The sequence below is a fragment of the Argentina silus genome, assembly GCF_951799395.1.
Source record: "Argentina silus genome assembly, chromosome: 4".
Taxonomy (NCBI): domain Eukaryota; kingdom Metazoa; phylum Chordata; class Actinopteri; order Argentiniformes; family Argentinidae; genus Argentina; species Argentina silus.
Genome location: NC_139658.1, coordinates 23,416,623 through 23,429,277, shown reverse-complemented (window position 1 = coordinate 23,429,277; position 12,655 = coordinate 23,416,623). Strand labels below are relative to the sequence as shown.

Below are 12,655 nucleotides of genomic sequence, written 5' to 3'. Positions count from 1 at the left end.
CAAGCCTAAGGTTGGAAAAAACCCACTCTACACCTCCCGTCCCACACAGACCTCTACAGCACAGCGTTACTAAGGCTGAACAGGGTATACGTGATTGTAGAGGCTAGGTTCGGCTGTCACTGGTGCTGTACTACAGGCATTGAGGCGGGAGCAGATTACACACGCATGCACGAGTGCACACACACACGCGCACACACACGCGCACACACACACACAGACACACAGCTTGTGTATGGGCCACTGGCACAGAAAAAGGGATTTCCTGGGGCGTGATCTGTGGCCCTTCTGGCCCACGGTGTGATCTGTGCCCGTCCCGGGGCGTTCTCAGAGGCTGTCGTTGTGGTGGGGGTGAGCTGTACCACTGTTCGACTCCGCAGGGGTGGAAACTGTTCCGTTTAAGCCAGGAGGGAGAGCGAGGGGGTGGGGGTGGAGGGGTGAGGGGAGGGAGGGGGAGGGGGAGGGGGAGGGGGAGGAATCACTAGAAACCGGCAGAGAGTAATGTGAGACCTGAAGCTGATCGCTCTGTCACAAACCGCCATCCTAACAGATATTATTTGTTTTTAAAAATAGATGTTTTTTAGGGCATTTCTGCATTATGGGGATAGAGACAGTAGAGAGATTGACAGTAAGGATGGGAGAGAGAGAGAGAGAGAGAGAGAGAGAGAGAGAGAGAGGAGGGATGAAATGCACGATATGTCGAGGGTCGGAATGGAACCAGGAACCTTGTGGATACGTGGTACGTGCTTAGCGTGCTACGCCACGAAGCTCCCTGAACAGACCGTCTACAGGTTTATACTGCTGTGTTGAAACAAACTGAGAGAAACACAGGAAAAGTGCAGCAGAAATGTCTTGACTCACCATCACCAGAAATGTTTTGAACTTGTACACTGCATCATTCAGTGCCATGTGACAGGTTCTGGGACGTAGATGATGAGTTTAAACATTCATAAGGCAGCGTGACGCAAGCGAGGGAGATGCTGATCATTATTAAAAATATCGTCTTTTGATTTAGTTTCCCTTGATTAACCAATAACCTCAATCACGACGGTTTTCCTTCAGCTTAATTCCCATTTGTTATTCCGTTCTGCACGAATTAACACACGCACACTCAAACACACACAAACACGCAGGCGCACACACACACACACACACACACACACACACACACACACACACACACACACACACACACACACGCACACACACACAAACACGGAGGCACACACACACACAAATTACGAAGCGTGACCGGTTCAAAAGCATGTCGTGCAGAATAACGACAATGAAACCGCCTGCCAACACAATTGACATGCAGGCAGTCTGACGCGCTGTGTCATTATGTTGGACCATCTCTGAAGGCTAAAGGACCCACTGACCGTTGACCAATCAGAGCCACTGTACTGGAACAGCTTCCGACAGCCAATGAGGGTGACAGCTCTTTTCACACAGAGCCGTCTGTCACACAACAGGACAACACAGTGGATGGAACACCATAATGTCTTCATTTGGTTTCCCTCATCAGACTTATTCCTGATGTATTCCACAGACAGGCCTAGACTCCAAACATACAAAGTCATGGAAATGACTGCAAACATACGTTGAGATGAGGAGCAGGTCTGAGCCGATTAGCTTGAGCCGGGAAATGAAAGCGAAATGTCTATTCTGGTCTGCATATTGCAGGATTAATACATCTATTTCAAGTGTGTTTAAGAAAGACAATATCAGGCAGAGAGGATCAGAGCAGCTAAAGCACACTCACACACACACTCACACACACACACACTCACACACCCAGGCACACTCACACACCCAGACACACTCACACACCCAGGCACACTCACACACCCAGCCACACTCACACACCCAGGCACACTCACACACCCAGGCACACTCACACACCCAGGCACACTCACACACCCAGGCACACTCACACACCCAGGCACACTCACACACCCAGGCACACTCACACACCCAGGCACACTCACACACCCAGGCACACTCACACACCCAGACACACTCACACACCCAGGCACACTCACACACCCAGGCACACTCACACACCCAGACACACTCACACACCCAGGCACACTCACACACCCAGGCACACTCACACACCCAGACACACTCACACACCCAGGCACACTCACACACCCAGGCACACCCAGGCACACTCACACACCCAGGCACACTCACACACCCAGACACACTCACACACCCAGACACACTCACACACCCAGGCACACTCACACACCCAGGCACACTCACACACCCAGGCACACTCACACACCCAGGCACACTCACACACCCAGACACACTCACACACCCAGGCACACTCACACACCCAGCCACTAAGTCAGGCGAAGAGACAACAGCTGTCTTCATTTCCCCATCGAGCTTAACACATTATCATCTCTCACATTCTCCCTCTCCATATCACACACACACACACACACACACACACACACACTACAATCTACATATACATACACCCACACACACCCACACACACACACACACACACACACACACACACACACACTACAATCTACATATACATACACACACACACTACAATCTACATATACATACACACACACACACACACACACACACACACTACAATCTACATATACATACACACACACACACACACACACACACACACACACACACACTACAATCTACATATACATACACACACACACACACACACTACAATCTACATATACATACACACACACACACACTACAATCTACATATACATACACACACACACACACACACACACTACAATCTACATATACATACACACACACACACACACACTATAATCTACATATACTTACACACACACACACACACACACAGTATAATCTACATATACTTACACACACACACACACACACACAGTACAATCTACATACTGTACACACACACACACACACACACACACAGTACAATCTACATACTGTACACACACACACACACACACACAAATCTACATATACACACACACACACACACACACACACCCACCCACCCTTCCACCATTTGGCGGTTCATCCTAGCTGCCCCTCAGCAAACAGATGCCAAGTGCTCTCTGCCTGTTACAGACGGTGGGGAAGCGAGTACTGGGAGTCAGAGGCTGTGGTAGAGTCAGAGGCTGTGGTAGAGTCAGAGGCTGTGGTAGAGTCAGAGGCTGTGGTAGAGTCAGAGGCTGTGGTAGAGTCCTGACAGGCAGAGACCTACTGGGAGTCAGAGGCTGTGGTAGAGTCCTGTCAGGCAGAGACCTACCGGGTCCTGTCAGTGGTTCTGCGTGACTGACAGCTTCCTACCGGGTCCTGTCAGTGGTTCTGCGTGACTGACAGCTACCTACCGGGTCCTGTCAGTGGTTCTGCGTGACTGACAGCTACCTACCGGGTCCTGTCAGTGTTTCTACGTGACAGACAGCGACCTACCGGGTCCTGTCAGTGTTTCTACATGACTGACAGTAACCTACTGGGTCCTGTCAGTGTTTCTACGTGACAGACAGCTACCTACCGGGTCCTGTCAGTGTTTCTACGTTAGAGGAAGCTACCTACCGGGTCCTGTCAGTGTTTCTACGTGACAGACAGCGACCTACCGGGTCCTGTCAGTGTTTCTACATGACTGACAGTAACCTACTGGGTCCTGTCAGTGTTTCTACGTTAGAGGAAGCTACCTACTGGGTCCTGTCGGTGTTTCTCCGTGAGAGGAAGCTACCTACCGGGTCCTGTCAGTGTTTCTACATGACAGACAGTTACCTACCGGGTCCTGTCAGTGTTTCTACGTTAGAGGAAGCTACCTACCGGGTCCTGTCAGTGTTTCTACGTTAGAGGAAGCTACCTACCGGGTCCTGTCAGTGTTTCTACGTGAGAGGAAGCTACCTACCGGGCCCTGCTCAGCTACTTCCCTCCGTGTGTTTCTAGGAGCCATATTTCTAGTAGGAGTGATGCCTATGGAGAGCTGGCTCACCAATGAAGAGCCCTCTGAGTGCAATAAAAAGTCCCAGCACTCTCCCACACTACCTGACACCCGAATCACGACACCCACCCACACCACACCACACTCCCCGTGGTCAGAGCTCTCTTAAAGGTGACACATCAGAAGCGACAGGAACACTTTGAAAACTGATGACAAAAGAACACCAAATCCAATCCTCTTGGCACGTAAAAACATCGTGTAGGGATTCTGAACAAAGCTACGCTCGTTGACAGACTAATTTATTCGTAGCCTACAATGCGTTCATATGCATTATTAGGCATGCAGCACACAGAGCCTGTGATAATCTCTGTATGGGATCCATGTTACAGCTTTGCTATATTATGTAAATCACACCCGTTTACCAATCTACTTCTTGGTCAGTGCCGCCCGCCACCTGCTCAGGAACGGTGTATGAACGTCAGACTTAACATCCCGCTGAACGCTAGACGGGCAGAAGTACGAGCCTCCTAAAGGCGAGGCGGACGCCGCCCGCCGCCCGCCCGCGTCTCTCTCCCTATCTGTCGACACACCACACGTCCACACCACAACTACATGATTTAAACACCATCTGTTCATCACAAACACACACAACCACACACACACACGCACATACGTGCACACGCACACACACACACACACACCAACGCACGTGCACACACACACACACACACACCCCCCCACACACACACCCCCCCCCCCCCCCCTCTTCTCCAGTCGTTAGGTTGCAGCGCTGCTGCGGTTCGGTTTCAACTCTAAAACCAACAACATCGGGCCTCCGGAGCCGTCAACAATCCTGGCCGCAAGAGCCAGTTACTGCAGAACTATACCGAGGGAGGGAGGAGGGAGGGAGGGGAGGAGGGAGGGAGGGAGGAGGGAGGGAGGGAGGGAGGGAGGGGAGGAGGGAGGAGGGAGGGAGGAGGGAGGAGAGGAAGGAGGGAGGGGAGGAGGGAGGAGGGAGGAGGGAGGGAAGGAGGAGGGAGGAGAGGCATCTCCTCATGTTTACATGGCCACTGCAGTAAAGGATACTGTGTAACAGCGCAGAGGGACAGATCTTGTCTCGTTGCGATCAAAGCCCAGGCATGAAACCTTACTGTGTTTCAGAAAACGGCTGCAAATAGCCTTACTGTGTAGTTTCAAGTGAACTCTGAGCTGGAAGCCGTAATGAGAGGTCCCAGACGTGAGGGAGGGAGGGAGGGAGGGAGGGAGGGATTGGCTCGTTGTGCATTTCTAGGGACCATGGCTGGAAATGATCTCTCTCTAGTGTAAACTCCAGCACTTTAACACTGACGCAAACCCTGGAATGTTTCATAACATAGTGTGCACTTTGTCCCTGTCAAATAAATCGCATGACTAAATAAATTAAGAAATTAATTGAGTCCGACACTCTGTTCAGTTCTGCTCACAGAGCAGTTTATTTGGCTACACCTCCACTAAGCCCGGGGGGGGAGGGGTGGGGTGGGGGGGGGGGCTGGAGAAGAGAGGGGAGCACAAACGGAGCTGTGAAGAAAGACTAAAGTCTTACAGGATTCACTCCCCACCCGCGCCCTGCCCTGCCTGGCCTCGCCTGCCTGATATCCCTCCATCCGCTTCCCTAAGAAAAGACTGCTTTACATAATCGTAAGCCGTTTTGCGTGCATCATTAATTCAGTCCTGACTAAAGCCATTTAATCATTCCTGGGAGGAGGAGGAGGAGGCGATGGCTGCGTTGGCTGAGGCGCTCGGCCTCGCGGGGAGATGATATTAACCAGTCGTGTCATGCAGGCTGCAGTGTCACGTTGGAGAGCGTCTCAGGCGCTGGCGAGGCTCAGAGGAACTCGTCTACGGGAGCGATCTACGGTACACATCCGCTTCCATACCTTGAGAGGGATGAGAGAACAACTAGCTTGACCTTTCGAGGAGGTCAGCTTGGAGCGAACATCCTCCCGGCCCTCCGGGAGGGATCTGTCAGCTCTCATTCAGCTCAGGGTCTGAGCCGGAGATTGGAACGGACGACCCACGCAAACTAGGCTGAATTTAGTATTCGTGGTCGATATGATATTGTCCTTCCCAGGGAGCGGGCCGTGGAGAGTGTCCAGGGTTCTAGGAGGCTCAGGTCTAGGGAGACGTGTGTGACTGATGGTACAGTACAGGGCGGTGTGTTCTTTTGGTTCTCGGGAACTCGTGGCTTCCGGGTGGTGAAGTCATAACTCTGACATGAACGCATTCGAGCGTTTTTTTTAATTTATTTTTTTGTATATGTTAATATGTTTTAGGGCGTTTCTGCTTTATTGGGACAGAGACAGTAGAGATCGACATGAAGGATGGGTGAGAGAGAGGAGGGATGACATGCAGGATATGTCGAGGGTCGGAATCGAACCAGGAACCTTGCGGTTATGTGGTATGCGCATTAGTGTGCTACGCCACCAAGCGCATGGCGCTAACAGCATGGCGCTAACAGCATGGTAGAGCATGGCGCTAACAACGCTTAGGTTGTGGGTTCGTTTCCCGCTGGGACCATATATACTGAAATGTATGCACTCACTGCAATGTAAGTCGCTTTGGAAAAAAGCGTCAGCTAAATGGCATATATATATATATATTATACTGTATATTATTATTACATTCATGCAAAGACCAATGGAAGAAGCCACAAAGCCCTGCTTCCCTTTGTCATTCCATTCCGTGCATTACAGTGAGCCTGTTCTCTGATTTCTACCTCCGCCAGCCTCCCCTGATGGAGCCCTGTCTAGACAGAGACAGACAGAGGGCAGAAGGACTTCTCTAAATTGGTCTCTGTAGATTTTCTTTGGTGCGATGTGAACGCAAAGCACTCCCAGTCGTTGTAACCATTCTGTTCTATAAGACCATGAATCTCTCTTGGCCCGCTGCTCAGTAAATGTGCAATTACCCAAGGTGCAAAGCAGTTAATTGGCCTGAGTTCCAACGAAACATCTCGCTGCGAGAGCAAAGTGGATGGAGACCTCACCACTGCTGGAAGGAGCCAGCAGGAACACAGAGTCCTCATCCAGACAGACGGTCCTCATCCAGACAGACGGGCAGTGTGAATACAAAAGGTTTCCCTCCTACCTCAGAGAGGCCTGAGTTCACTACTTTTAATGAGGACTGTATGTGAAAACACCCTAAGGGCCAAACTATACCAACACCATTACGGCGCCGTAACGTCTGCGGAGCGCCAAGCGCCGGTTAACGACTCCCGGTGATCTGTGAGACGTGCCAGACAGTGAACGCAGCGCCCTGCACACGCTGGAATGTTCGGCGTCTCATTTCAGGCTTGAATTAAAAAAAAGAAAGAAGATAAAACAGTGTTGACGCAATTGTTGATGTCATGCAGATGTAGGCTTCTTCAGATAACTGGAATTGCAGATGAGCTGTCGAGGTTTCGGTAACATAGCGTAGAGCAGACGCTTTTATCCAAACGACGTGTCTAAAGTGAGTGAATCACCTATACATCAGTACAGACATCACATCACCACAGGCAACAATCCATGCTAGGACCAGGTGCCATTGGCAGTCACAATGCCAGAAGGAAGGAAGGATTATTAATTACTATTGTTTATTTTATTATTATTCTTTTTAAATGTTATCAGTAGAGGAAAACCGTGTTGACATTCCGGAGACGCTGCGGTGCTGCGAGGGGTTAGTTTGTATAGTTTGGCTGTGAGACTCAGTCTACCATTGGGTCTTGAGCTGGAGGTGAGAGGGGGAGGACAGAGGGGGAGGGGAGCGGCCCAGTTCTCTCAGCAGAGCCGGGGAGAGTTTACTTCAGGGGTCATGTCAGGGAGATCCACTCTGACAGGAGCACACATTACTCCAGCCCGCTCCCTTCTGGGCACAGGGCTAACACTAACTATCTACCACACACACACACACACACACACACACACACACACACACACACACACACACACACACACACACACACACACACACACACACACACACACAGATAAAAAGAGCATATGTTTAATGCCACACACATGCACACAAGAGTACATGTATGTACACACACACACACACACACACACCCACACACACACCCAAATAGGCCATCCATCTTATGAGTTCTACTGCAGACGCTCATTCATGTCACCATTCACCTCAGCTGACATGGTGTGTTAACGTGGCTCGGCGGCCGCCGGCAGTTGAGGCGCTTCTTCAGCGCCTCAGACCCTCCGCGTGAGACTCCTCCTCCTCCCTACAACCCCACATCTGACTGCATCCAGAGCAGCAAAAATCAGCCGCTGAAGGTGGGATCATCTTCAAAACAACCACGGCTCACTGTGCACCGTGCAAAGACCGTAGAATCTTTAAATCATTTTTTTACGATAATGACGTACAGTCAGCTCTCTTCTGTTTGTGTGTGCTAACCACTTTACTATTCTTAGAAAGGTCATAGAATCACCATATCTACAGCAGTTGCAGTGGAGGACAGACAGTAGAATCACCATATCTACAGCAGTTGCAGTGGAGGGCAGACAGTAGAATCACCATATCTACAGCAGTTGCAGTGGAGGACAGACAGTAGAATCACCATATCTACAGCAGTTGCAGTGGAGGGCAGACAGTAGAATCACCATATCTACAGCAGTTGCAGTGGAGGGCAGACAGTAGAATCACCATATCTACAGCAGTTGCAGTGGAGGACAGACAGTAGAATCAACACAGAAGGGAAGGTCTCGGAACCGTCTTTTGTACCGGTGCGCTTAACAACAAAGCCCCCCCGGTCTCTCCCTCCTTCCTGCTCACGGCTGCAGTCTGAGGAGATCTAATGTGTTGCAGCTCTCTAATGGGGACGCCCTTCCCCTGCAGATCGATCCCAGGATCCATATCTGGAGCGCTGAGACAGCGCCTGCGGGAGGCCTGGAGCCCCGGTGCTCAGACACGCGTCAGCCAGCTCCGCCTCACTGGACAGCAGCCGCCTTCGATTGGTTGTCTACGGTTAAGTACGGTGAAAAGGCTCGCCCTTCAGAGGGGGGCAGGGCTGAGAGAAGTCAGCGTGGGGTGAATAGACGCCCTGCACACCACAAACAACGTTTCGGGGCGCTTAGTGGCGTAGCACACTAATGCGCATGCCACGTAATCGCAAGGTTTGTGGTTTGATTCTGACACTTGACCTATCTTGCATGTCATCCCTCCTCTCTCTGACCCATCCTTCCTGTCAATCTCTACTGTCTCTCTCTCAACAAAGCAGAAATGTCCTAAAAACATATTTAAAAAAAAAAAACGTTTCGATCTGACAAGGATCTACGTCTGGCCTTTTGTTTAATGGAACTTGGTGGAGCATTTGGTTTGTTTTCTATGAGACAAGGACAAGTCATATCTCAGTAAATTTAGACCTGTGAAATATAATGACATTTCAGTCAAATTTAGACCTAATTAAAGATGTAAAAATTACGTTTTAATAGCAGGAATTAACGCGTTACCTGTGACAGTTGTAATAACACAAACAGCTCAACTCCATACATCATACAGTTACCAAAGGACAGTTGATGTTGTGACTGTTAACACAATAGTTACTACATAGAGCAGGTTACGCACAAGGCAACGTAAAGCACAGTGTTACCTAACAACACCTCCTTTCAACCATCCGTTGCCGGTTGAATGTATTAATACTAAGGATGGGGTATATCATATGATTCATCGATTAGTCGATCGCTGGTATCCACACCGATTTTAAAATGGTTAATCGATTCATCGGAAGACGCCACTTTTCCCTCAGTTTCAGGGGCACAATTTAAGTCACGCCGCTTGTCTGTCAGATTGTGGGTGGAATCTGTCTCATTTTAACCCACAGAAGGAGACGCTGCCCTTTTATTCATTAAAGGATTTATTCTATGGAATCACTCCTGGCTGGCGGGTCAAGCAAGAGCTCAGCAGCCAATAAAAAACAAGCAGAATAGTCATTTAAATGATGCACTGTGGTGTGGGGGTCAATCCATCGACCTGGGAAACGATCAATTAATCCATTTCCAAAAACCTAACCCTAAAATGTAAATTTTCTTGGTTTGAGGACATACTGGAGTATGCTTCAGGATTCCGTATCCAAATACATCCACCTGTCTCTTGTGGGTACAGTCTGCACTGCCACAAATACCCTGCTCTTTCCTGGTAATAAAGATCACCCATCTAGTACGTTAGTATCAGTAAGTTAATAATGGCGACTGTAGGGATGAGGTGATATTGCTGAATATTATTTTCCCTATGAACCCAAACCCCTCAGGGAGTCCAGCGGAGGGGAGAACCTCCTGGGTCTCTGGTGTTGATCGAGAGCCTACAATGCAGTGTGCACTCAGAAATTATTCATATGGATTGGCGGGGGGGCAATTAGGTTACAATGATTGCAGGGAACTGAGATCAATCTGAAACTATTAAAGCTTTAGAAACCATTCGTGACACAGACACAGTAGACATTGGAAGAGTGTTGAAGCCGTCTGCAGAATGGTTGTACGGACACACTGATTTCACACTGCTGTTAATGTACTGTTAATCTACTGTTAATGTACTGCCAAGTACTATGGTTAAACCTGAGCAATGGAATGATGACCTCGACGCTGTCTTGTGTTTGTGTCGACCATCTCAAACACTAGTCTGACACACACACACACACACACACACACATCTAAAGGTGCTCCCTAAAATCCAATTTAGATTTAGTTTTTTTTAGACAAACACTCACACACACACACACACACACACACACACACACACACACACACACACACACACACACACACACACACACACACACACACACACACACACACACACACACACACACACACACACACACACACACACACACACACACACACACACACACACACCATCTACCATCTCAGATACTATCACATCATTCAGATCACATTCACACCAATCTCACATTCATATCTCACATTTACAGAACAATTCTCCCAACAAACAAAGAAAGGAAAGGAGGACCAGAGGAGGACCAGAGGGGGACCAAAACAAACGGTATGGTGGGGCTGCAGGCTGCGCTAGGAGAACCTGCTCTTCACTATCACCCAACCTGCAGCTTCCCTTACAGTCTGGTTAAGCACCAGAAACTAACTAGGTTAAGCACCAGTAACTAACTAGGTTAAGCACCAGTAAGTAACTAGGTTAAGCACCAGTAAGTAACTAGGTTAAGCACCAGTAACTAGTCTGGTTAAGCACTATTAACTAACCTAGTTAAGGACCAGTATCTAACTAGGTTAAGCACCAGTATCTAACTAGGTTAAGCACCATTAACGAGCCAGGTTAAGCATCAGTAACTAGCCTAGTTAAGCAGCAGTAACTAGCCTAGTTAAGCAGCAGTAACTAGCCTAGTTAAGCAGCAGTAACTAGCCTAGTTAAGCAGCAGTAACTAGCCTAGTTAAGCATCAATAACTAGCCTAGTTAAGCAGCAGTAACTAGCCTAGTTCAGCAGCAGTAACTAAGCCAGGTATTCTACTGTACTACTAGGGTACCTCCTCAACGTCAGCCTCAGGTCTGCTACGGTGGCTAAGGTCCAGGAGTATTATGGTCTGTCAGGCTAGCGCCTACCTATACTTCATGCCGGTCCTCATGCTCTGGTCGCTCGCAGCGGGCACGTTCTGGACCGACAGCTGGCCCAGGCTGCGGGCCACCATGGCCACAGCCCTGAACTTGCTGCGGGTGCCCGTGTTGGGGCTGTTGGCATTCTGCCGATTCAGCCGGTCCTCGGTGCTGCGGCTCACCCCCCCGCGGTGGTCCGAGCACACCAGCGACACCTGCATCCTGGCTGGGAGCCGCCCGGCTGGGCTTCAAGATCTTCACTACAATTTAGCTCGCACGGATGAAGTCCCCAAGTCCGGTTTACCTCAGACTCTTGACTGAAGTCACTCCAAAAACCAGTCCAGTTCCAGGGGTGGAGAGGCAGAGGCGGTGGGGGGAGAGACAGAGGGATCCTCTGGAGGGAACGTGAGGTGGCTCAGTCAGTCCTCTCTCTTCAGTCAGACTCTGTGCACACAAACAGTACTCCCACTGTACGGTACTCCCACTCAGACTGACTGGAGAGAGGAGGGGGAGGAGGACGGAGGGGAGGGGAGGGGAGGGGGAGGAGGACGGAGGGGAGGGCAGAGGAAAGAGAGGACAAGGAGAGGACGAGGAGAGGACGAGGAGAGGACGAGGAGAGGACGAGGAGAGCAGAGTCCCGTCCCGCTGAGACTACCCTGCTCCGACTGCACCTCAACAGTCTCTGCTTCAGCCCGGCGGAGGTCTCTCTCTCTCTCTCTCTCTCTCTGCTGCTGCGTCTGGTCCAGAGACTAACCGACCGCGGAGCCCACAGACTCCCTCCGCACCGACACCGTCCCGGCGCAGACACGGAAAGCCCACGCGAAGACGCACCCGAGAAAAGTACAGCGTCCTGCGAGAGGAGAGGAGGTTGCGCGTCGCCTGCGTTGGCTTGTCCTGGATTCCTCCGTCTGTCGCTCTGCCGCTGCTTGCGGTATTAACCTGAGGCGGATCGCAGACAGACGTGGCGATTCGGAGCCCCGCAATTTCCTCTTAATCTGAGCTCCACGCTGGAGACAACACCTCGCCAAGCTGCCAAGATCCACACAAAGAGACGGGAGCGAGAGAAAGAGATGGATGGAGAGAGAGAGAGAGAGAGAGAGAGAGAGAGAGAGATGCACA

General features: G+C 50.2%; 1 protein-coding gene across 5 annotated transcripts in view; it reads right to left on the bottom strand.

Annotated features, from left to right (window-relative positions):
- Positions 1-12,655, bottom strand: part of kcnab2a (potassium voltage-gated channel subfamily A regulatory beta subunit 2a) — a gene marked incomplete at both ends in the record, with an annotated part of 69,932 nt that overhangs the window by 24,256 nt on the left and 33,021 nt on the right. The window contains one exon of one of the 5 annotated variants that reach the window (XM_083668904.1): positions 11,546-11,757. The exons of the other annotated variants lie outside the window; for them this stretch is intronic. Within the exon in view, the coding sequence (XP_083525030.1) occupies positions 11,546-11,757 (212 nt within the window). Of the gene's footprint in view, positions 1-11,545; positions 11,758-12,655 lie in introns of those variants that run through there. 5 annotated transcript variants of the gene reach the window in all.